Source organism: Oryctolagus cuniculus, chromosome 1 (genome assembly GCF_051225735.1).
Source record: "Oryctolagus cuniculus isolate XC-2025 breed Fujian yellow rabbit chromosome 1, ASM5122573v1, whole genome shotgun sequence".
In the NCBI taxonomy this organism is placed as follows: domain Eukaryota; kingdom Metazoa; phylum Chordata; class Mammalia; order Lagomorpha; family Leporidae; genus Oryctolagus; species Oryctolagus cuniculus.
Window position 1 is genome coordinate 216,438,081 of NC_142867.1, and position 22,279 is coordinate 216,460,359.

The window sequence follows — 22,279 nt, forward strand, 5'->3', positions numbered from 1 at the left end:
CAACGTGAAGCAAAGAACTCAAACAGCTTAATGAGACAATTCAGGTTATTCAGGAAGAAAATCTGCCCTTAAATTACTGAGTCATTTCAGTTTTTATTCAAGCACTGTCATCTGTATTATTTACCAGTGGCTTTCGGAACTTTTGGTCATGACTCATAGTAAAAAACACACTGCTCATCACAACCTGGGTCATGTATATTCTTCCATTCATTCTTTCATCAAGTGGGCATTAACATCTACCATACACCAAAAGCACTATTTTAAGTGGAATAAAGTAGTAAACAAAGTAAAAGAGGAAGAAAGAAAGAGGTGAACAAACAAAAATCCTCATTCTCCAAGGCCTTACATAGTGGAAGAGACAATAAGCAACTAAGTAAAATCTACACAAACACACGGACAAGAGTCATGAAACAGAACCACCTATTACTATATGCGGCGGCGTGCTGTTTTCTATTAAAAAAAAAAAAAAAAAGCTGGTCACGTCCTATTAAACCATTCAGATGACTTCTCAGCAGTGAGTTGAGATTTGCACTTTAAAATACTGGTGGGGCCGGCTTTGTGGCACAGTTAAGCCTCAAAGTAGGGGCCAGCACTGTGGCGTGGCAGGCTAAGCCTCCACCTGTAGCACCCATATGGGCGCCAGTTTGAGTCCCGGCTGCTCCTCTTCTGGTCCAACTCTCTGCTATGGCCTGGGAAAGCAATAGAGGATAGCCAACTCCTTGGGCCTCTGTGCCCACATGGCAGACTCAGAAGCAGCTCTTGGCTCCTGGCTTCAGATTGGCCTATTTGGGATGTGAACCAGTGGATGTCTCTTCCTCTGTCTGTATAATTCTTTCAAATAAAAAAATCTGCAAAAAAAGAAAGAAAAATACTGGCCTGTACCATTTATGAAGTAGGCAGAGTGTGCGCTGCTCCTGTTTAGAGGGAGTGACAGGCACAAAGGGAGGGCGAGCTGCCCGTGTTCACCATCTGGGGGAAGCGACGCCGACACGTCAGCCCTGGGCTTCTACTGAGCCCACTCCCGCCCTCCCCTTCCTCCTCTCCAGTCCTCTCATCTGGCCACTTCCCATGTTTCTTCGAGTACACAGTCTTGACCTTTGTTCCAGGAGGCCTCTCGCGCCCAGCTGCATTCCGCCCAGGACTGCTGGGCACCTGAACAGGATCCTCTGCACTGTGACCTTCTTAAGGGCAGTCTCATTCAGCTTTCTGTCCCCAAAGCGCAGTGCTTTACAGAGCAGGTATTAGTAAATGCACATGGGATTTAACTGAACTCAGAACACGGCGGGTGGGGGGAAGAGCTTCGGATTTCGGCAACATCAACACGTTAAGAAACAGTCTAAGAAAAGATAGCAATGGTAAAAAGATCCCTTTAGCTAGTTACAGAAGTCACGCATTAGGTAGAGGCTTCAGTACTGTACTGTAAAAACTATGCAGATGTTTTATCGCTCCCTAGTATGCTACCTTGTGGATCGCACAGAACGGAACTTACTGAACTTAATTCACGAAGACGAGAAGGCCCAAGGGGTAGCTGGGAGGATCGAAGATAGGCCCCCTGGGGAGCTCCTGGGCAGCAGGAGGAAGGCTCTCTTCAGGGCAGGGGTGACCCTTACAGAGGGTAGCTACTGACTCGCCCAACAGAGCAAATCCATTCACATTCCCCAGAGGGGAACCTAAATGGCACGGCCAATTCTAGAACTGTCCACCTCTGCTTCACTTAGTTTGGGTGGGACAGGGCTGTGTGGCTGGTGAAAATACCCAGGGAATGAGTGGGAGAAGAAACTCTTTGAAAAAGGAGAATACTGACTAAATATTGACCCAATCAGGAATTTTAAATTTAAATTTTCTCCTAGCACCAGAGAGGATAGGGACTCTAGGCCAATATGAGTCAATTATAAAGTTATAGGGGCTGGTGCTGTGGCGTAGCGGGTGAGGCCACAGCCTGCAGTGTTGGCATCCCATATGGGTAACAGTTCTAGTCCCGGCTGCTCTACTTCTGATCCAGCTCTCTGCTGTGGCCTGGGAAGGCAGTAGAAGATGGCCCAAGTGCTAGGGCCCCTGTACCCACATGGGAGACCCAGGGAAAGCTCTTAGCTCCTGGCTTTGGATCAGCACAGCTCCAGGCGTTGTGGCCAACTGGGGAGTGAACAGAAGGATGGAGGACCCCTCTCTCTCTCTTTTTCTCTCTCTCTCTCTGCCTCTCCTCTTTCTGTGTAACTCTTTCAAATAAAAATCTTAAAAAAAAAAGTTATATAAAATACTGTATCTGTGATATAGTAGAAAATATAACTTCAATCCTATTAAAAGTGAAAATGCAGGTTTTAGCTAAATGACTCTAAGTTTCAGGGGCCTACAAATCCCTGAGTGTATAAATATATTATGTGGTTTGTATATGTTTTATCATTCTCTAACCCAAGGTTTTCAATCAGATTCTAATTCTGTAAGACTGGAGTAGGGTAGTAAGTGCTGCATATTTAAATAAGCACTTCAGAATCTCTTCAGGATGGATCACACTGAAAAACTTAATTCCTTCCTAATTAAAGTAATTAAAAGGGAGATCAACATACAGAATAAGCTTTTAATTAGAACAAAAATGGACATGAAAACTACGCAGGCATGTCACTTACGTAGTAACACTAAGAACATGTATAAATTTTAAAATCACATTTCTTATAATTGTTTTTAACAGCAGTTAGTCACATTGCTTATAATGGCATATGTTTACAGAAGATGTTGAAGACTGGTTGGTAATTTAGTCTTATCTTGGTTTTCCTTTTCAAATGAGCACAGTGGAGGCAGTTGTGATTGCACAGAGTTTCCGGGTGACACATGCGTGCCTATCAGTTGAAATGGTGCACTGACATCAATTGTGCAAACCAAAGATGAACATAACTTATTTAACCCTATTGGTGCACAGTTTTAAAGGCACCCTTGTCAAGTTAAGTACTACAAATGGTTCTTGACAGTCTGTTGTGGACAGGATATATTCAGACCAACCTGCTGGGAGGCTGGGGTGACTTTAGGTAACTATCCAGTTCAGCCTGGTTTACAGTTAAACATCAGATAGTAGTCCAAGCCAGTAACACACCAGGCAGCACAGTCGGGGCCTCAGATGGATTACCCAAAGCTCTCTTCATTTTCATTGGCCTTCCTTTTATTTTCATGTACATGTTCTTTTCTTTTGAAGAAGCAAAAAATAGAAAAGTTTACCAAAATTCTGGAAGTCACAGTTTGTATAGCACTGATCAATAGTGGCTCTGGCATTTAATATTACAAAGTCACTTTCATCGCGAGTGTTCTTCATTCTGGGTCAAGGCGAGGCAAAACAGGAAGAATAAGATTCCCAAACGCAGAGTCCTGAGTTATGAAGTATCCAGATGAATGTGCGTGAGCATGCTGAGAAAGATTTAAAGGAAAAAAAAGGCAATTAAGCTATCAAGAGCCCCAAGTTTTCAAACAAGGCAGTAACATCACGTATCCTTTAGAAGGCTAGAGGCCAAATGTAAAAACCAGTTCTGCTGCTGATTTTGTTTAAATACACAGAGAGCAGCAATAATACAGAATTCAGATTAACCAGTGGCACCAGGTACCCGTTTATCATCTCTACTATCTCCCCTAAGCCCCTTCGGCCAATAAATGAGTCAAAGACAGGAATTGCTTTGCTCCTTGACGTGAGGAAAACTAGCATCAAAGGTCCAAGGTACCCTGCTCAACCAAGCAGGAGCTGGGAAAAAAGCCAGAGGTGGAGAAGCGAAATGGCAGTGATGCCGGGTGATTAAAACGCCAGCGCTTAGTAGGGGACGTCGGAATGTAAGTAACAGAAAACCACCAGGAACTTCCTTTTGTCCTGAAAAAGAGGACTATTTTAAGTCATCTAAAGTGAGATAATTCTGGAATCCTAAGGTTTAAAAAGCACAGGCAATTGAATTATGCCTACAAAACAAAACAAAACAAAACCCTGACGTCTTATCCCAGGTCTCTGGGAACCTGGAATTATCTGAGATGAACGTTTATTACTCTGAAGAATGATACGTTTGTAACCTAATGTGGCATCACACTCCTTCAAACATTTCCTGCACAACAGCTGTGTTGATCATTAAAACATAATACAAACAATAAGCCTAAAAGACTATCAAAGGATGCAATAACATGACAAATTTGAAAAAATACATATTTATTATTAACCTAACCTGTGTAGTTTTTAAGATCATCCTGTCCATCCAAATATCCCAAACTCTCTTGTCCTCAAAAAAGTCCCCTGGCAGGCACAGCCCGAACCCATCACTGTGTCAGCGCTGTAACGGATCTCTTATTACTCCCGGATCTCTTATTACTGCCGTACCGGTCCTTCAGGTCCATCAGCAAGCCAGTGCAATCATGTGAGGAACACTTTCATTGCTATTGCTCCACTGAAGTACCAAGTGACCACTGCCCTGGCTTCTGGGACCCAGAACTGCGCCCGGGGCGAGCATCGGTCCCACCGCGCTCACCTGCAGGGCTGCCTTCTGCTGCGCGGCGATGTGCTGCTGCTCGGCGTGATCGCGGAAGTCCTTGCTGAGAGCCGGCCTCGAGAGCGCGATGCTGCAAGGGAGGGGCCGTGAGCTGGCTGCTCGAGGCAGACGTCCCTATTCTTTAAACTGGGCGTACTCGTAGTATACAGTGTGAAGTGCTGATATTTATACACACTGTGAAGTGATAGAGCTTATTAGCAAGCCACCGTCTCACACATTTACCATTCGCTGGCTGTGAGAATGCTAAAGTTCTCTTAACAATTTTCAAGGGTACAATATATCATTAACTATAGTCACAAGGCAGTACCATAAATCTTTTTTTTTTTTTTTTTGACAGGCAGAGTGGACAGTGAGAGAGACAGAGAGAAAGGTCTTCCTTTGCCGTTGGTTCACCCTCCAATGGCCGCTGCGGCCGGCGCACCGCGCTGGTCCGATGGCAGGAGCCAGGATCCAGGTGCTTCTCCTGGTCTCCCATGGTGTGCAGGGCCCAAGCACTTGGGCCATCCCCCACTGCACTCCCGGGCCACAGCAGAGAGCTGGCCTGGAAGAGGGGCAACCGGGACAGAATCCGGCGCCCCGACTGGGACTAGAACCCGGAGTGCCGGCGCCGCAAGGCGGAGGATTAGTCTAGTGAGCTGCGGCGCCGGCCAATCTCCTTACTTCTGAATCACGTTTTTCACTATATATTCTTTATAGGGATAAAGAGTATCTACATTAACTCATATTAAGAGAGCCTATGCTACCTTGCTGGGATTTCATTTGATCTTTTTCTTCATAACTTTTTTTTTTTTTTTGACAGGCAGAGTGGACAGTGAGAGAGAGACACAGAGAGGAAGGTCTTCCTTTGCCGTTGGTTCACCCTCCAATGGCCGCCGCTGCCGGTGCGCTGCGGCTGGTGCATTGCGCTGATCCGATGGCAGGAGCCAGGTGCTTCTCCTGGTCTCCCATGGGGTGCAGGGCCCAAGCACTTGGGCCATCCTCCACTGCACTCCCAGGCCACAGCAGAGAGCTGGCCCGGAAGAGGGGCAACCGGGACAGAATCCGGCACCCCGACAGGGACTAGAACCCGGTGTGCTGGCGCCGCAAGGCGGAGGATTTGAGCCACGGCGCCAGCCTTTCTTCATAACTTATTATTCCATACTTCCAAATAGATGTGAGGTATTACAGTGTATCACGACCCCCATTAACATTATGTTTGAAAATAAATCACATGATAGTCAACAATAAAACCATACTTTTATATAGTTCCACACAGGTTGAACTACAATGAATAAGTAACCAAACTTAGAGGTACTTATTCATCAGATTCTAGAGTGGCTGCTAAATAAATGCTTGGCTCAATGTTAAAACACCAGGGGTATAAATGTAAGCGAGACAGAACTGAGGGACAGCAGCGACTATGATGAGATGTGGTGCTGACGCTCTCACAGGGGAACGCATGATTCTCAACACAGCTGCAGGGGTAGCAGGCAGGGAAAACCTAAAATGCAGGCAGTAACAGGAGATGCCCAAAGAGCGTCAGGCAGCAGGGAGTGACCTGAGCAGAAGGATCGCGCCGCAGCCTGCGCACGCCACAGCGATCGCAGACAGCGCCGGCCGCCTCTCTGAGGCCTGCAGATCGCCCTGCTTCCTTGCTCAGGAGCACACGCTGGGCTCAGTGATCGGTGGCTGTGTGCTTCAGGCAGGCCAGGCTCAGGCCTCAGGTAGTGAACTTCGACTGGTATAAGACAATGCTGTCTGGCCGGCACCGTGGCTCACTAGGCTAATCCTCCGCCTTGCGGTGCCGGCACACTGGGTTCTAGTCCCGGTCGGGGCGCCGGATTCTGTCCTGGTTGCCCCTCTTTCAAGCCAGCTCTCTGCTGTGGCCAGGAAGTGCAGTGGAGGATGGCCCAAGTACTTGGGCCCTGCACCCCATGGGAGACCAGGAGAAGCACCTGGCTCCTGCCATCGGATCAGCGCGGTGCACCGGCCGCAGTGCGCCAGCCGCGGTGGCCATTGGAGGGTGAACCAACGGCAAAAAGAAGACCTTTCTCTCTGTGTCTCTCTGTCACTGTCCACTCTGCCTGTCAAAAAAAAAAAAAAAAAAAAAAAAGACAATGCTGTCTTGCTGGTTTTCCAATTTAGGGAAGGCTTCTCTGAGCGTCTTCCTCTCTCTTACAGAGGTGACGTCCCAGGGGAACCCGCTGGCTTTGATCAGAACAGAGGTGATATCTAGGCCACTGTGGCCTTGAGGGAGCTGCTGCCCCACAGAGTGAAGCATAAAGGAGATGAAATGAAGCTGAATGATGACGCTGTTGTGCCGCTGAGTTCAGCCACTCTGCACCCCCTCGTCCTCATGCTCCTGGTTCACACACACTCTAACGTTTACGCCAGTGTCATTGCTTTTCCATTACTTCCAGATGAAAGCGTGATAAGTGACACAACTGACAAAGGCACCTGCAAAGAGTAAGACCACAGGAGACCCAGAGGGAAGCAGCGAACGGCAACTGAGGCCAAAAGCGAGAGCGGCCAGGACCAGGATAGCGTCATTAGTAATGAAAAACAATGGACAGATTTGAGACACATTTCAAAGTATAATCACAAGAGAACGTTAAATGCTCAGAGATGGAAGTGAAAGAGAATAACAAGCAATGGAACTCCACGTATGACTTTGGCAATGAATAGTGACAGACTGCACCACTCACGAGACAGGAAACCCAAGAACACCAAGTTCTGGTTGCAGAAAGTAAGGAGGCTGATTCAGTCTGGGACATGTGAAGTCTGAAACCCTTGTGGGACACTAAGGAAGTGCAGGAGACAGGCTGGTGCTTTGGGGAAAGGACTGGAACAGAGATGCAAACGCATGTTATCAGCTCATAAATCAAAGGTTGTGGAGTGTAACTCTCCAGTGAAAAGGGACACACTGGGAAACCTGGTTGGGGACAGAACAACAACATTTAAGATAGGCAGTGGAGAAATGCATAAAAAAACCATCAGCAGCGTCTCCTATCACTTTCTGTAGGCTAAGAGTGAGTGAATGGAAGGGTACTTTGACAAAGAGGGGGCAGCAGATAGTCACTGCCTGTGGCGCCGGCACCCCATATGGGCACTGGTTCAAGATCCGGCTGCTCCATCCCTGATCCAGCTCTCTGCTATGGCCTGGGAAAGCAGTAGGAGATGGCCCAAGTGCTTGAGCCCCTGCAGCCACATGGGAGACTTGAAGAAGCTCCTAGCTCCTGGCTTCAAATAGGCCCAGCTCCAGCCATTGTGGCCATTTGGGGAGTGAACCAGCAGATGAAAGACCTCTCTCTCCCTCTCTCTGCCTCTCCTCTCTCTGTGTAACTGACTTTCAAATAAATAAATAAACAAACAAACAAATGAAAGAAAGTAGGAAGGAGGGAGGGAGGAGGGAGGGAGGGGAAGGAGGGAAGGAGGGAAAGAGGGGAGGAGGGAAGGAGGGAAGGAGGGAAGGAGGGAGGGGAAGGAAGGAAGGGAGGGAGGGAGGGAGGAAGGAAGGAAGGAAGGAAGGAAGGAGGGAGGGAGGGAGGGAGGGAGGGAGGGAGGGAGGGAGGGAAGGAAGGAGGGAAGGAGGGAGGGAAGGAGGGAAGGAAGGAGGGATAGATGGAGGGAGGGAAGGAGAGGGAGTAGGCACCAGCACTGTGGTGCAGTCAGTTGAGCTGCCACCTGCTGCTGCCATCTGGGGAGTGAACCAGCAGATGGAAGATCTCTCCTTCTCTCTAAAACTCTGCCTTTCAAACAAATAAATAAATAAATAAATCTTAAAAAAAAAAGGGGGGGGGTCCGGCACTGTGGCTCACTTGGTTAATCCTCCACCTGCAGTGCCAGCATCCCCTATGGGCGCTCGGTTCTAGTCCTGGTTGTTCCTCTTCTAGTCCAGCTCTCTGCTGTGGCCTGGGAGGGCAGTGGAGGATGGCCCAAGTGCTTGGGTCTCTGCACCCGCATGGGAGACCAGGGGGTGGCGCCTGGCTCCTGGCTTCGGATCGGCGTAGTTCCGGCCATAGCGGCCATTTGTGGGGGTGAACCAATTGGAAGGAAGACCTTTCTGTCTCCCTCTCTCACTGTCTAACTCTGTCAAAAAAAAAAAAAAAAAAAAAAAAAAAAAAAAAAACAAACAAACAACGGGGAGTGACCAATAGTATCAAATAAGACTCAGAAGTATAAAAAAAGGCCTTTGGTCTGCTAGATTTGGCTGCCAGGAGGTCCCAAGTGACTTAAGCAAGAAAATATTTTCTCTTTTTAAAAGTCTATTGGGGGCCGGTGCTGCGGCACAGTGGGTTAAAGCCCCAGCCTAGGTCTCCGGCATCCCATATGGGCGCCGGGTCTGGTCCCAGCTACTCCTCTTCTGATCTAGCTCTCTTGCTGTGGCCTGGGAAAGCAGTAGGAAACGGCCCAAGTGCTTGGGCCCCTGTACAAGCTGGGGAGATCTGGCAGAGGCTCCTGGCCCCTGACTTGGGATTGCTCAGCTTTGGCCGTTGTGGCCATTTGGGGAGTAAACTGGTGGATGGGCGACCTCTCTCTGTGTCTCTACCTCTCTCTGTAACACTCTTTCAAATAAAAATAAATCTTTAAAAAAAAAGTTTATTTTTTTAAAAAATTTATTTGAAAGGTAGAACAAGGAGAGAGAGGGAGAGAGATGATGGGGCGGGGGGGCCGGGAGGGGAGATATCTTCTCTATCCACTGGTTTACTTCCAAGATGCCCACAATAGTTGAGGCTGGGCCAGGTCAAAGCCAGGAGCCTGGAACTCCATCTGAGCTCCAAAGTGGGTGGTAGAGACCCAAGTACTCGATACATCAACTTCTGCCTCCCAGGATGTACATTAGCAGGAAGCTGGACTGGAAGCAGAGGTGCCATTCCATGTGGTCTGATAGGGACACAGGTGTCGCAAGTGGCGACTTAACTGGCTGCACTGCAATGCCTGGCCAAGAACATGTGTTCTGATGGAGGGAGAAACGGGCCTGGAAGTCAGACTGCAGTGTGCGGAGGAGTGAATAAGTGAGATAACCGATGGGTGCAGACAAGAGACGTATGAGAAAAAAAGGAGAGTTACGGTGGTGGCTGAATGAGATAATGGATCTACGGGAAAAGACTGACTGTGGCAAAACTGAATATAATAAAGATCATTAAAAAAATAAAGATCATCAAGCTATTTGAATTTGACCTACTTTGCAGAGTGCTTACAAAACAGATCATTAGTAACAATCCCTCAGTTAACAAAAACTTATATAATTTTTAAAAAGAGGGCCGTGGAGAAAATTAAATACTATGACCAGAATACTTCAAATGCAATCAACTAAAATAAATGTAATCAATTAAAAAGTCTTAACAAGGAAATGAAGAAACCGGAATATGTCATCACAAAATAAGCTTGGGGCAGGAGGGAAGTTATGGGGGGGGGGGGGCATTGTAATCCATAAGCTGTACTTTGGAAATTTATATTTGCTAAATAAAAGTTCAAAAAAAAAACACACAAAATAAGCTTGACATAAAAATTATCTTTGAGCTGAGGGTAATGAGGCAGCAGCAATCAGGAGAAAGCTCTCGCCACCCTCCCTCCTTCCTGCCAAAACACAGGATACAAGTTCTCCTTTCCTGGAGGCTACACTATTCCCCTATCAGCCCCGACAGGGCAGCAGAGGAATGTGCAAACAAACCGGACTCTGTGAGCCTCCTCCCAAGTATTTACCTTCCCACAGCTTCCCGCTCTTGGAAGGCTGACATCGCTTTCCTCTGTCTTGTCATTTCTCTACAAATGTACCGTTCTTTGTGGAGGATGCTCTACATAAACGTTCTATGCCACCATTTTGAGTTATTTTTCATTGAGCTCTCTCCTGAATAGTATGTGATATGCACTGTAAGTATTAATAAATTTATTTAAAAACTTTTATCAGTCTTCTTGTTATAGAGTCTGTCCCATTGAAGAACTAGAGTGGGTAAAGATAAAGTTTAGCTTCCCTTACAGAAACACAGCACAACATATAAATTGTAGTGCTGAAGAAACAAATCACTGACAACCAGTCTGAGTTATCTGGTCTAACAGATGTGTGTTTTGTATCACCAAATATGAGAAAAAATCTTCTTCAAGATTTATATGCTTAACAACAAGGCACAGTAAACATTTCTATCTATTCTCTTGAAAACTATATGATTAACATTAGCACCCCAAATAGTATTCAGTACCCAGCTCCAGGATGATTTGTTGAAGATTGGTTCTGCATAAGCAATTTTCTTTTCTCTTTGTCCAGTTCTGCCAAGATTGCAACTCTGTTTTTGTTTTGAAAACCTAAAAAAGAGAGAAGGATGAAGAGAGAAAGAAAGAGAAATAAATGTTTTAGATCATTTTATAAAAACTGGGGCCATCTAGAATGCAGAAAGCAAAACTCATGTTCTGTAACATATTAAACTCATTAGTAATTACTTTCCCAAATATTACATCCTGCTGCCTATTTTCCAGGAACTTTAAGGACATAATACAAGGATCCCTATGCAAAATATAATATGACTGAGGACTTTTAAGACTTTGTTTTAAAGAATTTGCATCACTAAGGTATAGTTTTTAGCATTTTTTAATTAAAGACTTATTTATTTATTTGGAAGTCTGAGTTACAAAGAGAAGGAGAGGCAGAGAGAGAGGGGTCTTCCATCCGCTGGCTCACTCCCCAGTTGGTCACAACAGCCAGCGCTGCGCTGATGCAAAGCCAGGAGCCAGGAGCTTCTTCCAGGTCTCCCACATGGGTTCAGGGGGCCAAGGACTTGGGTCATCTTCTAACTGCTTTCCCAGGCCATGGCAGAGAGCTGGCTTGCAAGTGGAGCAGCCAGGTCTTGAACCGGCGCCCATAAGGGATGCCTGCACTGCAGGCGGTGGCAGCTTTACCTATTACACCACAGCACCAGCCCTGGTGCACAATTTTCAAGCTGTTATACTAATATACTAAGGAATATTATGTAAATATAATAACAATCATTGTAAGAAAAGTTACATGTATTATGTTAAGCTTATTAAATTGCCTATATTAGACCATTTTCTACTTTCAAAAACAATTTCACATGATTCACCAACTTTAAAAAATTCCAAGTACTTGCTTGGTTTGGTCAAGAAGGAAGAGCCTCATTTTTAAAAATTTCATGCATGGGCCAGCGCCCCAGCTCACTAGGCTGGCTAATCATCTGCCTGCGGTGCCGGCACCCCGGGTTCTAGTCCTGGTCGGTGCGCCGGTTCTATCCTGGTTGCTCCTCTTCCAGTCCAGCTCTCTGCTGTGGCCCGGGAGTGCAATGGAGGATGGCCCAAGTCCTTGGGCCCTGCACCTGCATGGGAGACCAGGAGGAAGCACCTGGCTCCTGGCTTCGGATCAGCGCAGCGCGCCGGCCGCAACACGCAGGCCATAGTGGCCACTTGGGGGTTGAACCAAAGGAAAAGGGAAGACCTTTCTCTCTGTCTCTCTCTCACTGTCTAACTCTGCCTGTCAAAAATAAATAAATAAATAAATTCCATGCATATTTTACAATGAGAGTGTATGTATAATTACTACCATGTTACCACAGAGATAAAATGTGAAAATATGTACCTATAGAATCCAAGCTAATATTAAAATAGTTCCTTTGACTGTCAGTCTATAAGCAGCCCACTAAGGAGAACTATACTGTTTATTGCTACTGTAGTGATCCTGTTACCAAACTAAAGACATCAATGCTCTGACAACAGATCAGATAAAAAGGCACAGAATACAGGGATTGCTGATGTCATACAAGAGAAACGTCCCTGAAAATTACATAATAAAATTTAAAATTAAGGTTAGATAATTAAGAACACTTGTTTCAGTATATTGGCATGCACTGTTTAAAGGGATTCATAAGTGAGTACTTGGGAAAATAAAAACTCTCGCCACAAGTACATAAGAACTGCCTATGTTCAAGGCCAGTTAGGCCATTCGCTACATTTCCAACTATAGGGCAAGACTTTTTTTCCTTTTCTCAGAAAAGATTAGTGCACTAATAGAAGAGAACATTGTGGTTCTATTTTTTGAGAGGCTTAGAACTACTACCAGTAGAAAATGGAAAATTCTGGAAAAGCAAATTAAAAAATGAGATAGTGTGTAAATTTTGTGATGAGCAAAATAAGTTGCCGCACTAGAAGGTCCTCTTGTGCTGTTTACAGAAATAGAAATAAGAAAATGCAGCCCACAATGAAAAAAGCATTAAAAAAGACCACCTAATCTGATGGATACTGTTCATATAAACTTATATAACTGAGCTTTCCAACTCCATTTAATGAATATATATATATATAAACTTATATAAAAATCATACATAAATATTTTTGTTTCCAAAGGCATGGAAGTGAGCCAGCATGGGGAGGGAGGAAAAATAAGCTATGCAAAAGCTCATATTAACTCATATTATAACTACAAGATTTTAAAAACTTTTAAAATTAGCACTATGAATTTCAAGAGTAACTCTCAGAGGTACTAAAAATTTATAAACATTAAAGAGTATGATGCAAATATAACTCAGCAAATGACTTTCAGACAAAACAGATATGTTCAGATATTTGGACTGATCATTATTTGTATAGTTTTTAAAAATATTTATTCATTTATTTATTTAATTTGAGAGGTAGAGGCAGAGTGAGAGAGTTAGAGCACACTCCCAAGCACTGGTTCACCCCTCAAATGCCCTCAACAGCTGGGCCAAAGCCGGCAGCCAGGAACTCAATTCAGTTCTCCCACAGGGAAAGCAGGGATCCAACCATTTAAGCCAGCCATCACTGCTGCCTCCCAGGGTGTGCACTAACAGGAAGACAGAATCTGAACTGGAGCCGCGACTCAAACTCAGGCACTTTGATACGGCATACGGGCGTCCCAAGAGGCATTTTGACTAGTAGGGCAAAAGCCTTCCCCCTTGTGTTTTTTTTTTTTTTTTTTTTTTTTTTTTGACAGGCAGAGTGGACAGTGAGAGAGAGAGACAGAGAGAGAAAGGTCTTCCTTTTGCCGTTGGTTCACCCTCCAATGGCCGCCGCTGCAGCCGGCGCACCGCGCTGATCCGATGGCAGGAGCCAGGAGCCAGGTGCTTTTCCTGGTCTCCCATGGGGTGCAGGGCCCAAGCACCTGGGTCATCCTCCACTGCACTCCCTGGCCATAGCAGAGAGCTGGCCTGGAAGAGGGGCAACCGGGACAGAATCCGGTGCCCTGACCGGGACTAGAACCCGGTGTGCCGGCGCCGCAAGGTGGAGGATTAGCCTATTGAGCCACGGCGCTGGCTCTCCCCTTGTGTTTTTAATAGAAGAAAATTTTGAGCTCTATAAAAGTATTTCAAGATATACAAGCCTATTCAATCATTCTGGTTCTGTTTGATATTTTGGAACTAGGCTGAGCTTTAATAAAATATATTCTACTCCATCTCTTATCTTACCAAGTTTTGCCAGGTAGTCAAAAGAGGGGTGGGAGGAGACATTCCCAAGAGAAGGAGCTTCACATAAAAAGATGCATGTCAATATAACAATATTAGTGATGGTGAATGCAACCTTATAATGAAGAAAGATGGTAAAAAATAAAAAAGTTTTAAGAGTTAAATCGGACTGCCATTTTAAACTTGTGCCCTCAAATATCCAGCAAAAATCCTTTTTCCTCATCATTAACTCCATGTGGAAGAGCTTTTGGTCTCTAACACTTTTTTCCATTAAAAAGGAACCAGACATTTTAGAAAGCTGCAGGTAAGCTGATAAGCTGATGCCTACACTACAGCTGGCATCCACCTGGCATCACCATTTTTGTAGGACTTACTTAGGGTACCCTGATTAGCATTCAGCTTTCTAATTATACTCGCACTAAAGACCCCCAGGCCAGTCTGAATGGATCTGGGGGGTCTTAAGCTCTCTCCTAACAATAGATTTTGAGTTACTTTACATCAGATTTTACCTTGACGCAGTTTCAACCTGAGTCTAGGTTCAATCTAGCATCAGAAATTTAATTTATTTTGTCTTAGCAATTAAAATAATTAAAACAAAACAAAAAAAGGAATCCAGGAGAGGCTATTTGGCACCATTACATTGCCACTTGGGATGCCCACATCCCCTAACAGAGTGCTTGGCTTGAGTCCTTGACTACTCCACTTCCAATCCAGCTTCCTGCTAATGCAAGCCCTGGGATATATATATATCCTATGTGGGATATGCCACCCACATAGGAGACCCACACTGATTGCCAGGCTCCTGGCTTTTGACTGGCCCAGTCCTGGATGTTGTGGACATTTAGGGAGTGAACCAGTGGATGAAAGATCTCTCTGTCTCTGTTTCCATCTACCTCTCTGTCTCCCTGCCTTTAAAATAAAATCAAAGAAAAAGATCCAGCTCTTCTGCTTTATCAACATTTAAAAAATTAAAAACAAAGCAATCTAGCCAAAACACTTGTTCCAAATTGTGTCTTTGTATCCACATTCTCATCTTTAAAAAGACACAGATGTAAGAATTCAAAGATCATTGTTATGTATCACTGGAATAAACCTAATGATGCTTAAAGGAGAGGAGGCAACCTTAGGACAAGTCTAAAGTGTAACTTCGCTTTCCTTCTGGATCACGGATGTACTTGAGTGTGAGATCAAGCAAGACACCGCCCAGGAGCTATGGCAATCCAGTCCTACACGGGGGAGCAGCAGTGCCGCAGTCCCTACGACCTCGCTGCCAGTCTGTTCGTTACTACTATCAGCATTTTCAGATAACTACAAAACAACTGAAGAAAATTCAAGTTCATTACTCATGTATCTCATCAGGTCTTTCTGAAATCAAGTTGGAACAACCCAACTGCTGCTACATGATCACAGGACCTTGACATTCACCAGTGACGAAGGATTCCGACACAGTGAAAGACACAAATAGTATCTTGGCCAAATTCCAGTTTGACAGTCTGTCTCTACATTCCAAAATTCTCAAAGTGTTACTTCTTATCAATCAATCAAATACTGAGACCCTACCAAATGTTCCTCATTACACTGGATGCCACGAAGAGTATGAGATGTCTGTGACTGCAAGAGCTCATGAGAGTAACAGTCCGGATTACTACTAAGTAGGAAAGAGCTAGATCTGAGGGAGGGCTGAGTGAACACAACGGGATTCTGGTCCCCACCACCAGAAACATTAATAAATCACAATGCATGGATCGTGATGATTTTTAAAGTAATTGTTTTAGTTTAAGATAATTGAGGCACTTGGCATTAAAACTTCATACCAAATAATTCCTATACACATAAATGTATTCCAAAATAATTTAACAGTAAAATATGATAGTTCCGAGTAAATAAGAACTGAAAATGTTCACTGAGAACCCAGGAGTCTACAGAACATGACGCGTACCCCCTCTGCTGGTGCCTAATAGCAACAACTCCACGACACCAACAAAATCACTGACAAAAGAGCAATTTTAAAAATAGGATGAAACCAAATTTACTTCTATTTAGACAGGGGATGTTTCACAGTGGATTTAACTAAGGATCAAAGACAACACTAAAAATGATTATGTTTTTGCTATAAGTGCTGAAAAAAACAGTAACCAGCAAATTGTAAATCTCAATTATTTGTATTACAACAGAGGAATAAAAAGTTATTTTTCTTTGGACCATGTTGTGGGATTTTTAGTGACCTATCTTCTTTCCAAAATAGACTTCTCTATTTCTTCTTTAGTTTTCACTTTGGAGCAAGCAGAATTATTTTATTTTTCTGAAAAAGATTTATTTATTCATTTGAAGAGTTAGAGAGAAAGGAGAGACACAGAAATAGATATCTTCCATTCACTGCCCCCCCTCCCCCCGATGGCCGCCACATTGAGGGCTAAGCCAAGCTGCAGCTAAGAGCTCCATCTGGGTTCCCCTGTGGGTGGCAGGGGCCCAAACACGTGGGCCATCCTCTGCTGCCGTTCCCAGGCCGCCATGAGGGAGCTCAGAAGTGGAGCAGCCAAGACTTGAACTGGCACCCACATGGGATTCCAGTGTTGCAAGGGGCAGCTTTACACACTACACCACATCTCCGGCCCAGCTGTATCATTTTCATTCTCAGTCTTTATGACTTAATGGTGAAAAGAAGAGGTCAAAGAGCATAAGAAATGCTGACCTGTGATCAGTCCACAGGGCACACAAATCATAAGTGATTATCTGACAGGAGAATGGTGCAGTGTTAGTGGGTTATAGCTGGTAAACCTGTCACCATAGCTGGCCTTTTACAATACAGGCTGAATATTTCTTATTTGAAATGCTTGAGATCTGGTGTTTCAAATTTCAGCTTTTTTCAAATTTTGGAATATTGGCATATACAAAATGATGTATCCTAGGAATGGGATGCAGGTTTAAATACAGATTCATTTATGTTTCATACACACCTTATACAACAGCCTAAGAGTAACTTTATACAGTATTTTTAGCACAGCTATATTTTCACTCCAACCTATCACATTAAGCCTGGTGTGGAACTTTCCACTTGTGGCACAACACTGGCACTCAAAAAGTTTTGGATTTTGGAGCATTGCCTATTTCAGGTTTTTCGGTTAGACATGTTCAACCTGTCCTACACTTCTATCAAACCTGTATACCTTTAGCTTACAATAAACTGAAACAGAGCCAGTACAGATCTAGCACTAGGAGAACAGTTTGGTTGGAATAACACTGCCAAAATATGACAAATTTTAGTAAAATATTAAAAATTAATTATTTGAAGGCACTGGAGGTGGAACTGACCAAAACAAGGCAAAACTGCACCTGGTGAGATTTGGAAACTTGTGGCCTTTGTCCTAAAGCACTCTACAGTCCATAAACAGCTTGGATAGTCTCACCTTACAAATTTGAGGAATCAAAAGATAGGGTTCAGGGATGGTAGAGCAACCAAAACTTTAGGGGGAGAATTGAGAGGAAAAGGCAGATAGAATAAAGCCTGTATTATTTGTGCAAATTAAATCCACCTAAGTTTTCTCTCACTGCCAAACCCCATATATATAGAAGAGATTCCAAGGACCCCAGCTTAATAAAGCAATAGCTGGAAACTAAAAAAAACTAAGCAAGATTTCAGCTGTTGCCCAATACAAAAGAAACTGGAGCCCTAGCTGAGCCAAGCTGTCTACTGCAACAAAAACCACAATTCAGAAGAATACAACAGAATCCGCAGTCTCTAACTGTACTAGCCATAATGTCCAATAGTCAAGAACAAACCTCCAGTTATGGGAAGAAAAAGGAAAATTAGATCTACATGCAACAAAAATGCAGTCAACAGAAACCAACTCCAAGGTAACATAGTTGATGCAATTAGTAGTCAAGGATTTAAGGAAACTAGATACACAGAAAACAAAAGGGGCATTTTAGCAGAGAAACAGGAACCATGGAAAAGAACTAAATGGAAATTCTAGAGCTAAAAAAGTACAGCAATTCAAACAAAATGTTCACTGGATTGATTTAACTGCAGGCTGGAGATGGCAAAAAACAGTCACTAAACTTGAGGTCAGAGAATTAGAAATGACGTAACCTGGGGCCGGCATTGTGGCACAGTGGGTCAAGCAGCCACCTGTGACACCAGCATCCCCTGTGAGCACCGGTTTGAGTCCTGGCTGCTCCACTTCAGATCCAGCTCCCTGCGAATGCGCCTGGAAAGGCAGAGGAAGATGGCTCAACTGCTTGGGCCCCTGCCACCTACATGAAAGACCCAGAGAGAGTTCCAGGCCCCTGGTTTTGGCCTGGCCTAGCCCTGGCTGTTGCAGCCATTTAGGGACTGAAGATCTCTGTCTGTCTCTCCTTGTCTCTCACTAACTCTGCCTTTCAAATAAATAAATCTTGAAAGAATGAAATGATACAATCTGAAGCACAAAAAGACAAAAATATTGAGGAAAAATAAGCAGAGTCTTGGTAATCTGTGGGCCAGTAAGAAGTAACCTAGTATATGTACAATTACAGTTCCCAAAGAAAAGGCTATTTCAAAAACATTTTTTGAATAATGGATGCAAATCTCCCAAATTCAGTGAAAGTTATCAATCTATATAGATCCAAGAGCCCTAACAAACCCCAAGCAAGAAACCATCCCTAGGCACAGCAGAGTTAAACTGCTGAAATGCAAAGGTTAAAAATCCTAAAAGTAGCCAGAGAAAAAGAACACATTACACATAGGATAGGAAAAACACCACAAAGAAAATAAAGGCAAGCAAGATTAAGAGGGGCCAGGGTTGTCGTGTAGCAGGTTAACCCGCTGCCTGCAAGGCCAGCATTCCATATGGGTACCCATTCCTGTCGTGGCTGCTCCAGTTCCAATCCAGCTCCCTGCTAATGTGTCTGGAAAAGCAGCGGAAGGGGCCTAAGCGCTTGGGCTCCTGTCACCCTCATGGGAATTCCAGGCTCCTGGCTTCGGCCTGGCCCAACCCTGGCCATTGTGGCCATTCGGGAAGCAAACCAGCGGAAGGAAGATTCTCTTGTCTCTCCCTCTTGTTCTGTAACTCTACCTCTCAAACAAAGCTCTAAATAACAATAATATATAATAAAACTAGTTTGGATTTCAAGTAAAAGAGCAAAAGAACACAAGTGAAGGGGAGGATAAAGGTTTACAAAATGAACATTCTTAACAAGGATTGAATAGAGGACTAACAATATTAAAAATGTCACCTTATACAATGTTTAGACCTATTTCAAATTTTGCTTTACTTTGCTACTTATTTTATTTTTAGAGAGAGGTCTTCTATCTGCTGGTTTACCCCCCAAATGGCTACAACAGCTGGAGCTGAGCTGATCTGAAGCCAGGAGCTTCTTTCGGGTTGCCCACGTGGGTGCAGGGGCCCAAGCACTTGGGGCATTCTCAGCTGCTTTCTCAGGCACATTAACAGGGAGCTGGATCGGAAGTGGAGCAGCCAGGACTGGAACCAGCACCCGTGTGAGATGCCAGCGCTGCAGGCCAGGGCTTTACTCCTCTGTGCCACAGCACCAGCCCTTTCCTATTCATTTTAAAAATTAAATTTTATTTGAAAGGCAGAGAAAGAGCTATTCTATCTACTGGTTCTCTCTCCAAATGCCCTTATCAGCCAGGGCTGGGCCAGGCTGAAGTCAGAAGTCTGGAAAACAGGTGGCAGAGACTCAAGGACTTGAGCCATCACCTGCTGCACCCAGGGTGTGTGTTAGCAGATAGACAGAATCAGAAGTGGAACCAGGACTCAAACCCAAGCACCACAAAATAGGATGTGGTAACCCAAGTGCAGCTTAACCACTGCCTCAAACACTCACCCATCATTCTTCTTTTTTGAAGATTTATTTATTTGAATGGGAAGGAGGGAGGGAGGGAGAGGGAAGGAGGGAGGGGGAGAGAGGAAGAGGAAGAAAGAGAGAGAAAGAGGGAGAGAGAGAGAGAATGATCTTCTATCTGCTGGTTCGCTCCCCAAATGGCTGCAACAGCTGGAGCTAGGCCGATCCAAAGCCAGGATCCAGGAGCTTCTTCCCAGTCTCCCATGTGTCACCCATAATTTTTGCTTTTTTTTTTTTTAAACCTTAGGGTTTTTTTTAAAGATTTATTTTATTTCTTTGAAAGACAGAGTTACAGAGAGAGAGGTAGAGACAGAGAGAGAGGTCTTCCATCTACTGGTTCACTCCCCAGATGGTCGCAACCGCAGGAGCTGTGCCGATCCGAAGCCAGGAGCCAGGAGCTTCTTCCGTGTCTCCCAAGTGGGTGCAGGGGCCCAAGCACCTGGCCATTCTCCACTGCTTTCCCAGGCCATAGCAGAGAGCTGAATCAGAAGAGGAGCAGCCGGGACTAGAACCGGTGCCCAAATGGGATGCCGACACTTCAGGCCAGGGCATTAACCCACTGTGCCACAGCGCCAGCCCCCACCCATCATTTTTGAATTCTGGCCATACTAACTGCTCTATGCAAATTTTTCTCTTATTAAATTACATTTATTATAAAAGTTCCTAGGAATAACAGAAATTTCAGCAAGCATTAATTACCTTGTCCCGAAGGGTTTGCTGCCATCTTCGTATTTCCTGTTCAATTATATTCCGTGACAATCAATCAGCACTTTACAATCACCTATTAAAAAATACATGTATACAAATATAAAATGCACCATGCTCTAATGACAAATTAAAAGTTGTCAAGAACAGCTAGCTGATCTATTTGCTGTTTCTTAATCTCTCCAGAAAGACACTTCTGAAATGCACAGACTTAAATTAAAATTTAAACTCTGGGACCCATGTTGTGGTGCAGCAGGTTAAGCCACAGCCTGGGAGACCAGCATCTCATGAACAGAGTTCAAGTCCGAGCTGTTCCACTTCTGATGTAGCTCCCTGCTAATGTGCCTGGTCCTTGAGCCCCTGCCACCCATGTAGGAGACCCAGATGCAGTTCCAGGCTCCTGGCTTCAGTCTGGGGCAGCCTTGGCCATTTGGGGAGTGAACCGGCTAAGGGAAGTTATCTCTCTCTGTAACTCTGCCTTTCAAACAAATTAATAAATCTTAAACAAACAAAACTGTGTAAGCCTTAAGCCTCTAATTAAGTAGAACATTCATGGTTTATTCTCAAAAGATGTGAATGCCAACACTTAACAGCACTCTATCTTCAATATAATACAGTAGTAGGTTGTGTTTACCGAATACACCACCAACCAGTTGATGGTGTCCATACCATCACAGTGCTGGGAAGAAAAACCAGCTACCTACGGTACCCTCCATGCATTTAAGACATGTCCAGCAACTAGCACTGAGTTCGAGGGGCTCAACACTGATCAAGACCTACTCTGTACCAGGCGCTGTGTAAGATGCTTGATATTAGTGCTTTTATTTATCACCGCTGTGCAGTCGAGGCGGTTCCGTCCAGCGGGTCACTAAGAGGTAAGAATACATCGGGCTGCTGGTTTACAAGCCTCATGCTTTTGTCTGAGCCCCTGGAAAGATCCCAAGATGAGCAAGGAACGCACAACACAGTGGGAACGCCTAAGACTCGTTCAAACAACCGCAGCAAAACAGCTGGACAAACGCCCTTCGCACCGCGGGGACGGTGCCCCGCAGGTAGAGAGACCGCAGTGGTGACCCACGCTTCCTGAGAGCCGGAGAAAGGAACAAGGGCCTGAAGACGGACGCCGGTTGCTAACAAGCGACTCGCTAGGCGTCTCCAGGGGCTGGACCACAGGTAGAGCGAAGCCGGCGAGGCGTGGAGGACCACAGGGCCATCTCAGGATGTGGCACGCTAAGCAGGGAGAGGACGGGGCTGGACCGGCATTTCTGAAGGGTCTCTGCCCACGGACGCGGTGGGCAGGCTGGGCGAGACCAAGGAAGCGGCGGACGCAAGAAACGTTTGGAGCAAGGTCGGCGGGGAGGCCGATGCCCTGTAGCAACCCACACGGCTGCTGGCGGGGCCGCACGCCTGGCCCCACTGGGGATCCTACTTACCCGGGACGCGAGCGCAGCCAGGCGGGCCTGCCAGTCCGACCTCGACTGTTAAGGGGGCGCGACCACTTAAGACAAACGCCGCCCAACGTGCCGCACTACAACCTTCCCGCCCCCGCCGCGCTTCCGCCTCCTGACTGACGTGCGCCCCAGGGAGCGGAAGTCCCGCCTCCCGCCTGGACCTTACGGTCGCCGTCACAGCGATCGGCGTTTTAATGGTCGCCTCGGTGCAGACGAAGCTCCTTGTCCGAAGAGTGACAGCCGAAGAGACTCATGGGAGATGCCGGCCGTACTGTTGGGAGCGGGACCCGCATGGGGGCGGGACCCAGGGCGGGGTTGCGAGTCGGGGGGCGGGGCTACCAGGCAAGGTGGGTCCCTAGCACCCGGG

The 22,279-nt window shown here is 45.4% G+C and overlaps 1 protein-coding gene across 3 annotated transcripts; it reads right to left on the reverse strand.

Moving 5' to 3' along the window:
- Nucleotides 1–2,561: 2,561 nt before the first annotated feature.
- Nucleotides 2,562–22,030, reverse strand: INIP (INTS3 and NABP interacting protein). Of its 3 annotated transcripts, none has more exons than XM_002707972.6 (5): nucleotides 21,895–22,030; nucleotides 20,456–20,537; nucleotides 10,688–10,790; nucleotides 4,488–4,578; nucleotides 2,562–3,393 (listed from the first exon to the last, which is right to left on the reverse strand). In XM_002707972.6, the coding sequence occupies exons 2-5, from the start codon at nucleotides 20,478–20,480 to the stop codon at nucleotides 3,298–3,300; spliced, it is 315 nt and encodes a 104-aa protein (XP_002708018.1). In that variant the 5' UTR covers nucleotides 20,481–20,537; nucleotides 21,895–22,030; the 3' UTR covers nucleotides 2,562–3,297. The 3 variants fall into 3 exon arrangements, with proteins under 3 accessions (XP_002708018.1, XP_069911761.2, XP_051699066.1); XM_070055660.2 differs by having other exon boundaries at nucleotides 4,488–4,682; XM_051843106.3 differs by lacking the exon at nucleotides 20,456–20,537.
- Nucleotides 22,031–22,279: the final 249 nt, after the last annotated feature.